This window comes from Oreochromis aureus, linkage group 17 (assembly GCF_013358895.1).
Source record: "Oreochromis aureus strain Israel breed Guangdong linkage group 17, ZZ_aureus, whole genome shotgun sequence".
Classification (NCBI taxonomy): Eukaryota; Metazoa; Chordata; class Actinopteri; order Cichliformes; family Cichlidae; genus Oreochromis; species Oreochromis aureus.
In genome coordinates this window covers 23,269,475-23,282,663 of record NC_052958.1, presented here as the reverse complement: position 1 = coordinate 23,282,663, position 13,189 = coordinate 23,269,475, and the positions used below count along the sequence as shown (strand labels likewise).

The 13,189-nt window shown below is 39.9% G+C and overlaps 1 protein-coding gene across 1 annotated transcript; it reads right to left on the bottom strand.

Annotated features, from left to right (window-relative positions):
• Positions 1-4,438: 4,438 nt before the first annotated feature.
• Positions 4,439-12,684, bottom strand: cradd (CASP2 and RIPK1 domain containing adaptor with death domain). The gene is made up of 2 exons (XM_031731583.2): positions 11,400-12,684; positions 4,439-5,537 (listed from the first exon to the last, which is right to left on the bottom strand). The coding sequence occupies exons 1-2, from the start codon at positions 11,695-11,697 to the stop codon at positions 5,233-5,235; spliced, it is 603 nt and encodes a 200-aa protein (XP_031587443.1). The 5' UTR covers positions 11,698-12,684; the 3' UTR covers positions 4,439-5,232.
• Positions 12,685-13,189: the final 505 nt, after the last annotated feature.

Below are 13,189 nucleotides of genomic sequence, written 5' to 3'. Positions count from 1 at the left end.
CTTTATTTCACCGCAAACATAAAAAACACAAGGAAGAAAGCACAACCATCACGTGATGTCACATCACACATTAACATCACATCGCATCAGAACTCAGAGTAACAATAACTCACAGAAAGTAACTGTAGCTCAGGGTAAGTAACTGTAACTCAGATTAAGTAACTGTAACTCAAGAGTTACTGTAACTTAAAGTAAAAAGCCAGCATGTCTGGCTGTCTCTGTACTCAACAATAAGATTTTAGTAAAAATGATGATTCCAAAACAGATTTGTTTTTTCACATGGAGACAGAAATGAACAGCGCCTGAACATGAAGCAGTATCCACATGGAAGCCAGGCGTCCTCACACAAACCAATGTGCAAGCGCAGAGACAAAAACATGTCTGCCTTTAGAAGCTGGAGAACATCTCTCACACATGGCTCCATGTCCGTTTTTAACGACCAACACTATGAGAGGTTCCAATATAAACACAAGATCATGATGAAAAATAACTGTTACCTACCAAAGACCCATCACAAAATACCTACTCCCCTAAGAGTTCTGTGGATGTCCACAAACTGACCACACTGTCAGGTCAAACGTGTGATACCAGCGGAGCTCCACAGCGCCCTCTCGTGTGGCAGTAACAAACAAGGTGACAACCAGCCGTGGTGCACACTAATAAAGTCGAGCTGGGTTAATGCTGGTCAGCGTTCTTAGAACCAGAGACAGCAAAGAGTGATGAGAAATCCAGGTTAGCCCGCTGATCGCGTGTAAGTCCTGTTCCGGCAGAGGCTGCAGACCAAGCCAAACACTCTGTTTATCACACACTGTCTGCTCTGGGATCTCTGTGACGTCATAGAGGTCAGACGTCCTTAGATGTGAGGGAAAGTAAAAAAAACAGTCCTTCCATTCAGAGCAACTGGACTTTGATCAGCTGTTTGTGTCACTGCTGTTTCCTTCTCCATGACGCTGAAGCGACGGAAAATGAATTTTATTTTGAAAGGAAGAAATTCTTTTTCCAAAAGTTGCAAACAGTCATAATGATCCTGGAACAGCAGCAGGAACTGGAAGCTTTGTCTGCTTCAGGTGAGAGTCTGCCTTCACGACCTGAAGACTCATCATGAGCCTGCTCCACCCCCTGCTGGTGGAAACCACGCATTACCAGACTGCTGCTTCATCTGCTGTCACCACATCCAATAAACATCCAGAAAACATGACCACTACACACGTGGGGTCTGTAGTCATGGAGTATTTCTGGGCAGATAGTGTCTCAGCACATCAGAGACTGCCTACCTCCTCCCTCGAACCCCCCCAATTTGCATCAAGAGCAAATGGCAGAAGCCATCACCCTTCACAAAGTGCTGAGCCATCTGGAGACTAGGAAGAGCTAGTGAGGATTCTCTTGGTGGACCACAGCAACACCATAATCCCAGACATCCTCACCTTCAGATCCCCTGTGCCATCTGCTCCTGGATCAAAGACTTCCTACCCAACCAGCCTTAATCAGTCCGACTCAGCCCCCACCTCACCCCCCAACTGTCACTCAGCACCGCACCCCTACTGTACACCCTGTACACCAATGACTACACACAACCCACCTAACCAATGTCCATGTCAAGTATGCCAATGACACCACTGTGGTTGGGCTCATCTCTGAAGGAGATGAGACAGCATCCAGTATAAATACAGTGAAGCAGAACATCTTTAAAACAAAAAAACTCATAATGGACTTCATGAGGCACAGACAGGCTCCTTCTCATCATAAATGGAGAAGGGTTGACTCTGTCTCCACCTTTAGGTTTCTGGGCACCCACATCTCACCTGGACCCACAACACCATTGCCCTGGTAAAGAAGGCCCAGCTGTGGCTGCACTTTCTCTGTGTTCTGAAGAAGAATAACCTGGACCAGAAGCTGCTGCTGGCCTTCTACCGCTCCTCAGTTGAGAGTGTGCCCTCCTACTGCCTGGGTGTTTGGTACCCAGGAGCCACGACTGAAAACAGGAAGGCTGCACAGAGGGTAATTAACACCACCCAAAAAATCATTGGCTGCCCTCTGCCACCCCTGGAGGCCATCGTCAGATCCTCCTGTCTCAGGTAAACCAGGGCCATCACAGGTGTCTCCTCGCTGGAGACACCTGTGATGGCTGGTTTCACCCTGCCCTCTGTTCACAGGTCCCACCCATCAGATTCACTAACAGCTTCTTCCCCTGGGGCAGGGGTCGGCAACCCGCGGCTCTTTAGTCTTTATTTTGCGGCTCCGGGTGGTTTGGGAAAATAAATTAGAAGTATTTAGCTGAAGTGCATTTTGTTTGTGTTTAGTTTTTTTTTTTTTTACTTGTAGTTCTAAATTGGAAGATTAGTGTGATTTTGAAATATAAAAATAAAATTATATCTTATTATTTTTTTCATCGCTCAAAATAAGCGTCACACTGGCAGAAGCCGGTGTACCCGCCGAAACGGCGTGCATTTATCGAGACTTTCAACCCCAGATAGGCCAATTATGGATCTTCGGATCCACATTATGTCGGCAGCTGTTCTCTACCGTGAACTATGTTAAAAAAACACCGCTCCCGCCTCACAGATGACAGCTTACAGTCCTGCGTAAAGATGAAAGCCCCGATTTGCAGACGCTGTGCGCCGAGGTTTGGGACCAGAAGTCTCATTGTAAACATATCACGGCAGACCCGACGATGTTTGCATGAACATGCTTTTCAGCATCTCTTTATTGACCGCTTTTCACACACGGTTGCTGTACGCATAAAGTCGGCTGTAGCTTTTCAGCTCACTGCCCGACAACACAACAGCAGAGAGAGCACAGACTTTAAGGCGGCGAGGCGCGATTGCGGGTGCCGCTCAGGTGCGTCCGACTCCCAAGCAGCGGCACTGCAGACCACGCCCCGCCACACACATTAACAAGGTAAAATAGATATTTAGGCAGAATTTTGCAAATATCTATTTTTATTTTTTTTTGCGGCATAGTGCTTTTTTTCCCAATTACTTTTTAGGTTAAAAGGGAGGCGGCTCACAACAGTTTTTGTTTGCTACATGGATCATTTAGTTCAGCTGGGTGTCTTTCCTTTTGTTATATTTCTTTAAGAGTTCAAAATGTGTTAATTACATAAATAAAATGTAATTTTCTCTGTAGCACTTCATGGATTTCATAAGCAACACACCTTAGTTGCTCTGTGGATTCTTTTAAAAAGCAGTTAAAAACTTTTCTGTTCAAACAAGCCTTTTGTTGATCTACGTATTTTATATTCTTTACATTATTTACATTTGATCTTTTACATTGTGTATAATGTCTATTGATTGTATTGTTTATTTTAATATTTGTGTACAGAGCTTTGTGACTGCCTGTCTGTGAAAAGTGCTTAATAAATAAACTTTACTTACTTACTTTAGTTGTTCGCACAAAGCACAAAGGTAAAAAAACAATATATACAGTGTTATCTTCATTTTAGATTTCAAAAAGTATTTCAGACTGTTAGCAAACACTATCCACCCACACCCCACCCACCAATATGAGGCATGGTCTGAGTAACCCCCATCACTCAGGTCACTCACACACAGACTCTATTCAAAGTTTTTTGCACTCCTTTCTAATGTGTGCCTTTCTGTTGTTTTGTATATATTCCTCCTGTCTACTATTTATATTTTATTCCTGCAGTTACTCTGGAGCACCCATAATTTCGTTATACATGTACAATGATAATAAACGGCTATTCTATTCTTTTCAGACATCCAGAAAAAAAATCATATTTATTCTGACTTTATTTCCCAGATTTCTTATGTATTTTTCTGAAAATCCTACAAATGTATGATTTTGTTCTGAGATGTTTAACTATTAACTCTCACATTCATTTGATACATTTTGACTTTAATCAAAGTTTTCAATCTGAAAATTTCCACTGCTTGGTGAAAATACTGAGATTAAACCCTGTAAACATTCCTCAGAACCACCAGTTCAAAGGTTAAAGGTTAACCCGGGAGCTGGTTTCACTTTTTAAAGTCTTTTAAAAACTGTTAGAAAAAGCAAATTCACTAAAGTCCAGGAACTGAAGAAATGTGAACTTTTCGTGGTTTAAACCACTTTTTTCAGACAGTCACTGTGGAAACAAAGTTCAACTCTTCAGTCCACCTTAAAAACTCAGAAAGCCGTCCCTCTGCAGGCTGTTGAGGAATTAATGAACAGCTTCCTGTGTGTGTCACAATGTTTTATTACACGCCTTTTAGAGTGTGTATTACTGTGTTAGTGTGCGCGGCTGAGTCACACTGTTTTATTACATGTGTGTATTAAAGAGCGCGTTACTGTGTGCGCGCGCCTGTGGTTGGAGGCACAAAGGGCTCTCTGAAGGTTTTCCTCAGACTGAAATATTTGATTTTCTTGAAACAAATCTGGGTTGTCTTCCAGGAAGGAGGAGGTGGCAGAGGAAGAAACACAAACACTGCACACACAGTGTTTTACAGGAAACATTTGATTTAATTTCTCAGGAAAAAGATCAGTCCAACTTTATTTGTTCAGGATTTAAAGGGATAGTTTCATCACAGTAACTTATTCTGTTCGCTTCCAGCTGACAGACCAGCTCAGCATGACTCACATTTCACAGTAATCCTTCTTTCTCTGATCCCAGGCCTCTGCAACAATGAGTGAAGCATGAAGCAGAGCAGGTGAGGACACTCCTGTATGCGGACGATTCAGCTCCATGAAGAAACTTCAACCTGTCACTTTACACACTTCAGAACAAACTCAGGATTTAAATCTCAAGTTCTGTCTTTAAATTTCTGCTCTGTCAGACTTCCTGCTTCAACATTTGAAATGAAGTCTCTCAGAATCCAGACTTTTATCTTCAAACATCTAATCTCAGACTGAACTTTAATCCTAAACCTTCAACGGGTTATGTCGTTGACATGTTGATGTTTATGCCACAAATTTACTCTTTTTGTTTCATATTGTAGACGTTCTACAAAGTATTCATCTAAAGATGTGTTCTCTGGATATAAAGTTTAATAACAGGATTCTAGCATCACACATCAGTTTTTATGTAAAAAGTTTGAAACCCCACAGACAAAAGCAATAAAGCCACATTTTAGTGTTTGGCGGCTTCATTTTGTTCTAAATTAGATTTTTCTCATTTATATCCTGAAAACTCTTCAAAACTTTAACATTAGTGTAAAAATGAATATTTTTCCCTAATATCTGAGTTCAGAATTCAGTCTTTTTCTTCAGAAATCTGAAATGTGTCTCTCTGCATTATGAAGAAATGTTCAGAACGTCCTCCAGGACCGCTGAATGGATGCCAGCGCTCTGCAGACTCTGCAGTAGCCTCTCCACTGTCGCTCGCTTCCCTTCAGCCCGCCTCCACTGAACCAGCCCAGCGAGCGCCGCCACCTGAGAACTGAGGCTGTGATCGAACCGGCATCGAAACAGCGCCTCTGCCGACAGACCCAGATCCAATAGTACTGACTCCCACTCGGCACCGAGCCGCAACGCCAGCTTGGACAACTCCCGATCTGAGGGAACCCGCTGTAGAACCGATTCCGGGAGCCGACAGGCGTCTGCAGACAGACGGAGAGCAGGAAGGTCAAAGGAAATAATTTTGTAAAGTTTCACCTATAAAATAAATAAATTTAAAAAAAAAAAAAAAAAAAATCAATGTTTACCTTTTTCTTTTAGTATCATAATGTCATTATCATCTCAGAACTAGAGGCTCAGTTCTAATTCAGATTGTGGATTTAATCCTGACTTATTTCTATTTCACAGTTTTTGTCATTTTTATTTCAAAATTTAGATTTTAATTGACTTTGAGTTCAAATTTCTAACAATAACACGAGACGTTTCTCAAAAAAAAAAAAAAAAAAAAAAGTTTAACCTTAGAATATGTACTTATTGTTTTAGTCAAAATCTTTCATTTAAAAAAAACAAAACAATTTTCAATGTTAACCTTGATCCTTGATTTTGGACTTAATGACTTATTTTCGATATGATTATTTCTTGTACACATCAACATATATATTCAGTTTTGTTGTTGTTTTTTTTTAGGGCACATTTAGATGTATCAAAAACTCCAAACTGTAATTGAATTAAAAAATGAATTTCTTTTTTTAAATAACAAAAATATGACTTATTTTTATTTGCTTAGACAAAGAGCTTATTCAGGTTTAACTAAAGATTTTTAAATAGATGTTCTAATAATTACTTTTATATTTATTCATGTTTATTTTAATTTTAAAATTCTGAAATTCTCTTTAAACTAATTATTGAATTTGGAGTTTGTCATTCTGAAATATCACAAATTCAGACTTATTTAAAATCTGGACTAAATTTTCACATTTCAAGAAGGAAAAAAAAAAGCAGACTTTGATGGACTGATTTATATTTGACCTCTTCAGGTTTATTTTATAATATCAAATTCATCTAACAGATTTCCAGTTTAAATTGTTTTAGATCTGAACATTGTTTTGGTTTGTAAACATCTTATTTTAAAATGTTATCTCTAAATGTTTGGTTTGTAATCTAAGGATTGTGACGTTTTCAGATTAACACCCTCATGAGGACAAACAGAAGTGGATGGCTGTTTGGATGGCGCAACTCTGAGCCCATTGGTGCTCTGCAGGGTGCCGTTTGTTTGTAACCTCAGCTGGTTGAGCAATTCGAACTCTCCGGGGGTCGAACAAACGGTGAAGTGCGGTTACTGTGACCTCACAGGAAAACATGATGCCAGCAGCTCATAGTATTTTTTCTGTTGTTGTTGATGCCGCCGTCCAATGGATGAAGACCAAATGGCACAGCCCCGGCACCACCGCCCGCCCACGTTAAAATACTGAGAACTGAAGTTACAGCAAAAACCAGTGACAGCAGAACAAATAAAGTTTAGTTTAGACTTAGTTTTTGTGTGGCTGTCAATATTAACATTAAGACATTTTTAACAATAATGTAAGCTATACAGAATTTGAAAAAGAAACATTTCCCATGTGAAGAAAATAGTTAAAGCTAAATGTGTTGTAAGTAAATGTTTCCATTTAAAGCTCTTGTTGACTCTTTGTAGATTTGAAAGATCTTCCTTTAAAATCAAACGATGTGATGTTTAGGCTCCGACAGCCTCCATGCCGCTTCTTCGGCTAAGCATGGAGCAACGTTTACAAATGTTGCTAAGACACAGAGTCTACTGATCACCAATGAGCGGCCTACAAAATGACATCACATCCATGTCAGCTTGTGTTCAGTATGTTAAAGAACAGAGCTAAGTTGAAGTCTATGCATGATGCAGTACCTTTTGGTTAGTGCCAGCGAGTGTCGGGTGTGGTCAGTAAACAGGAAATTGTTTGTTGTTCTGTATGTTGCTGGTTGGGTTTTAAAATCTGTGATTATGTATCTGCCAGTCAGAGAGGAAGGGGGAATGTGTCCAATCATGTTATTGACCGCGAGTTGTTTCCACCTGTCAGGTAACGAGCTAATGTTACCATGGTGATGATATTCTTTGTAATTCATTGTAACCAACTAACAAACTGTCTGAGGTGGGCGTGGCTCTCCTCTCACCGAATGACCTTTAATATCCAAACTTGTTTGCTGCTTCTTTAAGAAGCGGCTCTGCAGGTGTGAGAGGGCCCCTCTGCTGCCGCTGATCAGACCGACCCCACACCAGATAACTAGTGATGACCAAATTCTGACCGTCTGAGGGGCAGTTAGACGCCTCAGATGCCTACAGATCAAAAATAGAACATGTGCTGGCATCCGTCTGTCCGTCTGATCACTTCATTAATCACTGAAAGGGCTTAATTTTGTCCAAAACACAGTTTACCATCAGCTCTGACAATTATGGAGCATTAAATCCACAAACGTTGGGTTAGGCGGATAACTGTCGATCGCATTATAGTATTAATAAATGACTGCTGTTGCTTTTTACTCAGCATCTGATGGGAGCTGCAGATTATTTGTTTCATTAACTTTAAACTGAAGGCATCCACAGTCCCGAGATGAAGATGTGCTTCGGGCTAGACTGAAGCTACTGAGAGGAAGAGGAGAATCTTCCTCTCAGGCTTTAATCAAAGTCAGGAGGGTCGTTAAGACTAATGCTCTGTGTTCAGACTTCCAGCTCACAGGATGACTTCAGCCTACAGGAAGTCCTGCACGATTCATTTGGATTCATTTTATAAATAAAAATCCACATTTTCAGATTAAAGTAAAAAAACAAACAAACAAACAAACAAACAAACAAACAAAACCCACACATTTAAAATTCCAACATTGTGTGTCTGAAGTTTACAATTTCTGGATTAAAAGTGATAAAGTTGTGAATTTATGAATCCAAGTCATGAAATTAGTGTAAACTCTACAAATCCAAGATTTGGATTTGAGGATTGAGCCAACAGACAGAAAGTTACATTTAACAATAAAGGTGTGAGTCTTTACATTTTAAAGTTCAGATTAGGACAGAGATGACAGGATTAGACGGTCAGGATTCCACATCGATACTTTGTCAGCACGACGCGGGACTTTCCTGGAAAAAAAAATTAAAATCACGGAATCCAAGAACGGCTGCAGCGGGAAAATTCTGGGAAACTAAACTCAGATAAAAATAAAACGAGAGGATTCTGAGAGGCTGAAAACCCTCCACTCAGAGGAGGAGGAGGAAGAGGAGGAGAAGGAGGAAGAGCTTGTTTTCCTGCTCAGGGCTCCCTCGTCCACCTCCTCCTTTTATTGCCTCCCTCCTGGTTTCCAGGAACCTGATAGCAGCCTCCCAGCCGGATGTTTGGGATCCCGTTCACATGACGCTGATTCTGCATAATCCTAAACCTCCTCGGAGCAGACCAGTCTGCTCCCATTTTTCTAAGTGGAGAATTTGTTCTGCCGAACACTTCGACTCCTCTGATTTTAATAACTGTTAAATAGTGTATCATATTTGAAACATACATTTTTTTGTGAGTTTTTGAGACTTCTACATCATCAGTGTGATTTTCCCCCTAAAAATAAATGGCACTATCCATTTTTAAGCAATTTTTAAAAAAAAAAAAGAAAAAGCCAAATGCAACAAATGCAATACAAATTAAAAGTCATGTATAAAAATTAAAATGTAATGGATGGATAGATGGTTCAATAAACTGTTCATTTTCAAAAATTTAAATTTTCTGGGAATTATTTCATGGTTCAGTCCTAAAATCAGACAATATTTCCATGAGGTTTGGTTGAATTAAATGTGACCCAGTCACCCCGGTCAGAGTCTTTGATGTAATCCAGGTTACAGAGGTCCAAGTGAAGTGGTCTTACACTTGGACCTGGTCACACTGAATGTAGTCTCCATCCGGTTGTTCAGTGATGACGTGACGAATCCTACTTCCGGGCCTAAAGTAGTCTGCGTTTAATATGGCTTTTGTGTTGTTAACATGTTTAATGTTTTGTATTTTCTTCCATTTAATCTCAAAAAGCTCATAAAACAGTCAGTGATCACTGTTGACCTCCCTCGGCTTTTATTACCGCTAATCATTTATTTAAGATCAGTTTTTAAAACCTTACGATGTAACTACAGCACAGCCCATGCAGCAGTATATGAATGACTAACCTCGTATTGTGGATGGATTATCTCACTTGTTCTCCTGGCTGAAGTTTAGTACTTTTACAGCATCCTGCCATGCGATTACATTTGTTCCTGATGTTACGGGTCCGAAATTGAGGATGAGAGTAAAACAATGATAGTCCAGAAGAGGTCAATCAAACAATTGATTTTAATGAATGCACGCAGCGTGGAGAGGTGCAAACTGCAAAGCAGTTGTACATCTCTACCCAAAATACACTCTAGATTGCTTTTATAACATCAGGGTATTGTAACGCCCCTTCTTGCGTTTACAAGCACATAATTTGCATGTACAGAACATTCATGTATTTTAAGAATTAACTGCAACATAGAGGTTCCTCCTTGTGGCATACTCTTCCGAATATAGTGATGACCTAAGGCCTTTGAGGTCACCATGGACTGGACATCCTTCCGTCACCTGTAACTAAGCAAACTCAAATACCACAAGAAGCTGAATACATTCAGGCCTTTGCTCAGCTACTATTTTACTGTAACAATATACTCAGCATATGAGTTATGATATATATATATTTAACTCAATCATTTTAAAGTAGTTATACTGCACCTGTAATAAACATGTTAATATTTGATTATGATAACCCCTATAATATAAATTATAACATAATGCCAGCAGCTTCAATAAATGCTTGGATGAAATGATAATTAATGCAATGACAAGATGATGGTTATGTAAAATAGTCCCTATAATTCTACAATTCCCCTTTTGACGTCTTCCAAAGACGTCACTACACTATTCCCAGGTCCACTACCTTCGCTCTGACCCTCTCTCTGCTACACCTTACTAACCTACTGTGTTCATCTCAGGTTCCTGTCATTATTCAAAGTTGGTTCCCAATATCATATCAGGCAAAATCACAAACCCTACTGCCACGTCTGCTTTGTTAAGCTCTTCAGTTAGACTCTGTACCGGTTTGCCAATCTGTGTGTACATGTCTCTACACTTTTAATGTCTAAATGCACATCTGGATGTATGTGCACTTGTATGTCTATCTGCATCTATGAGTCAGTGGTTTTTCATAAAAAACGCGTTAAAGTGAAGAATGTTTCCTGACTATTAACTCCTGATACTGGAGGGACTTTCCGGGTTGCCCAACCTCTTAGGTTTGGCCTTTTACACTTTTACTAAAGAAATTTTAACAGAGCCCAAAGAGATTTTTATTTTGCTCCTGTGCTTGACACTGACCACCGAGAACACTCACGTTAACTTTTATCGAGTGGAAAAAAAGTTAGCTTGTTTATATTATGCTAACATAGCTGTGTCGCTAGCGGTCACGTAGCACATCATTATATACCAGCTAGCCAAACCTCAGTAACCCTACAAACGTCACTGCTGTTTAGTTTTCTGTCTTCATTTATGTTGGAAGTGATAGCAGAGCTGTACGTTTGAATTTGTTTCCAAAGCCCCGCAGCCAGGACATGCTATATTGTATTTAGATAGAAGCTAGCGAGCTAACTTCCTGCTAACTTCTAACGCCGTTAAATGTCATAAATTCCATTTTCATGGATGCCTGGATGTTAAACTCAATTGTTACACCTGGTAGAGCAGAACACTGATCATTTTATTAAAGATGAAAGACTTTAGACAGTTTTTCAACTCTCAGTAATGCCACAGTGATCGTTTGATATATGGACCTGCAGCGGAGTTTAGGCCCAGACACGGCTAGTGACGTCAGACTGAACAACCGGATGGAGAAACATCAGTGACCTCTGACCCTCGTCTGATCCTAAAACAAAGGCCAACACGTAACCTCTGCCGCGTGTTTCTGCCAACAAGACTTCTGGGTTTATGCAGTGACGTATGATTCCACCGCACCCTGATTGGTCTTACCTGTGGGTCCGGGTTCAGGTGGGGTCTGGAGCTCCTGCAGCAGTCGGTCCCGGACCCAGCTGAAGTCCTGCAGGGACAGCAGGAAGGACTGGAAGGCCCGGGGCCCGCGGCTTGGCAAGAGGTCCAGGAGCCTGAGGGTCTTCTGTCTCTCCGTGGACCGGGACTCGATGTCCTCCACCTGCGCGTCCGTTAAAATCTCCTCCTGGTACAGAAACGGAACGATGGTGTCGCTGACCAGTAGCTGGCCGGACAGCTCCAGCCGGTGTTTTCGGAGGACGGCTCTGTGCGCCGGGTCCATTTCACCGAAACCCGACTAATTAGCTCACATAAATAAGCAGTTCCACATCATTAAACTAGTCATTTGTGTCAGCTCACCGCCCGTACAACTACCTTTCAACTGCTCTGTGTTTTTGTGCTCGGGTGGAAACAAGCAGGCGGAACGAAAGTCTTTGCTAATCATGTAGCTTTCACATTTTTCATGCCAATAAAATCGCATTTGCTTAGATTGGTGGTTAATTATGGGAACTATTTGCGTGGAAGGATTCGTTAATCATCGATCTTAAACTCGGCATGCGTTTCTACCCCAGATAAAATCAACTTTGAGGGAAAACAGATGTTATGCAGATTGCTTCTGATAAGATGATTTCTGGTGACGTAAATGTACGCCGAAGTTCGGTGAGAAGCCTCGCAGAGCGTTCCACTTTACTGATCAATATTCATAATTAATAAATCCACGAAGAAACCTCAAAAATAAAGTATTCAATTAGGTTCAGCGTACCAGAGCGTCGAGCAACGTTAGCTAACACACAGCATGAGCTAAAACCAAGGGTAATTTTATAGATACAAGATAAATAAAGAATAAATAAAGTTTATAAAATATCTGCCGAATTCATTAAAAAGCCACAATCTGACCAAAGAAGTTAATATATTTATTCTATCAGATACTTACATTTAGGAATTCAACATAAAATTCCCAAACTGAAAGATTTTCCATGGAGTTTACAAAACCTCGTGTCACACTGTCCTTTATTACGAGCTTTTATTTTCAGAAGATCAATTTACAGTTAACTGAATCTGTTTTTGACATTGTTACTGATAATATGTGATTCATATGTTTATTTGTGCTTTCATTTCTGTTTTTCTGACTGAAGGATAAACTTCGTACAGCCAGCCAATATGAAAAAACATGTTGTGTTTTTTAAAATATATTTGGCAGTGATGGGGATTTAAACTGAAATTAAAAACCTTTTTCACACTTCAGAGTTTTGTGTCTATTTTTCTATTTTTCACGTTTAATGACATCACTGAGATTTTTTTTTTTTTTACTGATTTAATTTCCAGTCAGACATGAGGTTCTATTGATAAATCTGCAAATATGTATGTAATATATGTTTTTAAATGAATCCTGTTTCTGGATTTAATGTCCTTCCAAAAATGAACCCTCTATGATCTGTTGAAATAAATTTTGCAAAACACAGCATGGTGTGTTTAAAGACTTCTAAAAAGAAATATCAATAAGAAAAATCAAAAAGGAAAAACATCAATAATTTATACATAGCCACAAAATAAAACACGGTACACTGAGACAAATTCATAAAGCTGACTACTGTACAATGTCTCATTTGCACATTTAAAAATGTGGGGGAAAGAGAATCTCAATTTTTACATCTTTAATTTAAAGGACCAGGAAGTTTCATCTGTTTTAATCATGAACTTTTGTAATTTCTACAAATCTAGAAAATGGATGGAATAACTTGCAGCAGTTCTTGTTAAATGAACTTCAACAACAA

What these genes read in the sequence shown, in the direction of transcription:
- cradd (XM_031731583.2), bottom strand. Translation starts at nt 11,697, where the DNA reads ATGGACCCGGCGCACAGAGCCGTCCTCCGAAAACACCGGCTGGAGCTG. An exon ending in ACCTGAACCCGGACCCACAG is followed by an intron (nt 5,538 to 11,399) that starts GTAAGACCAATC and finishes GTCTGTCTGCAG; the next exon opens with ACGCCTGTCGGCTCCCGGAA.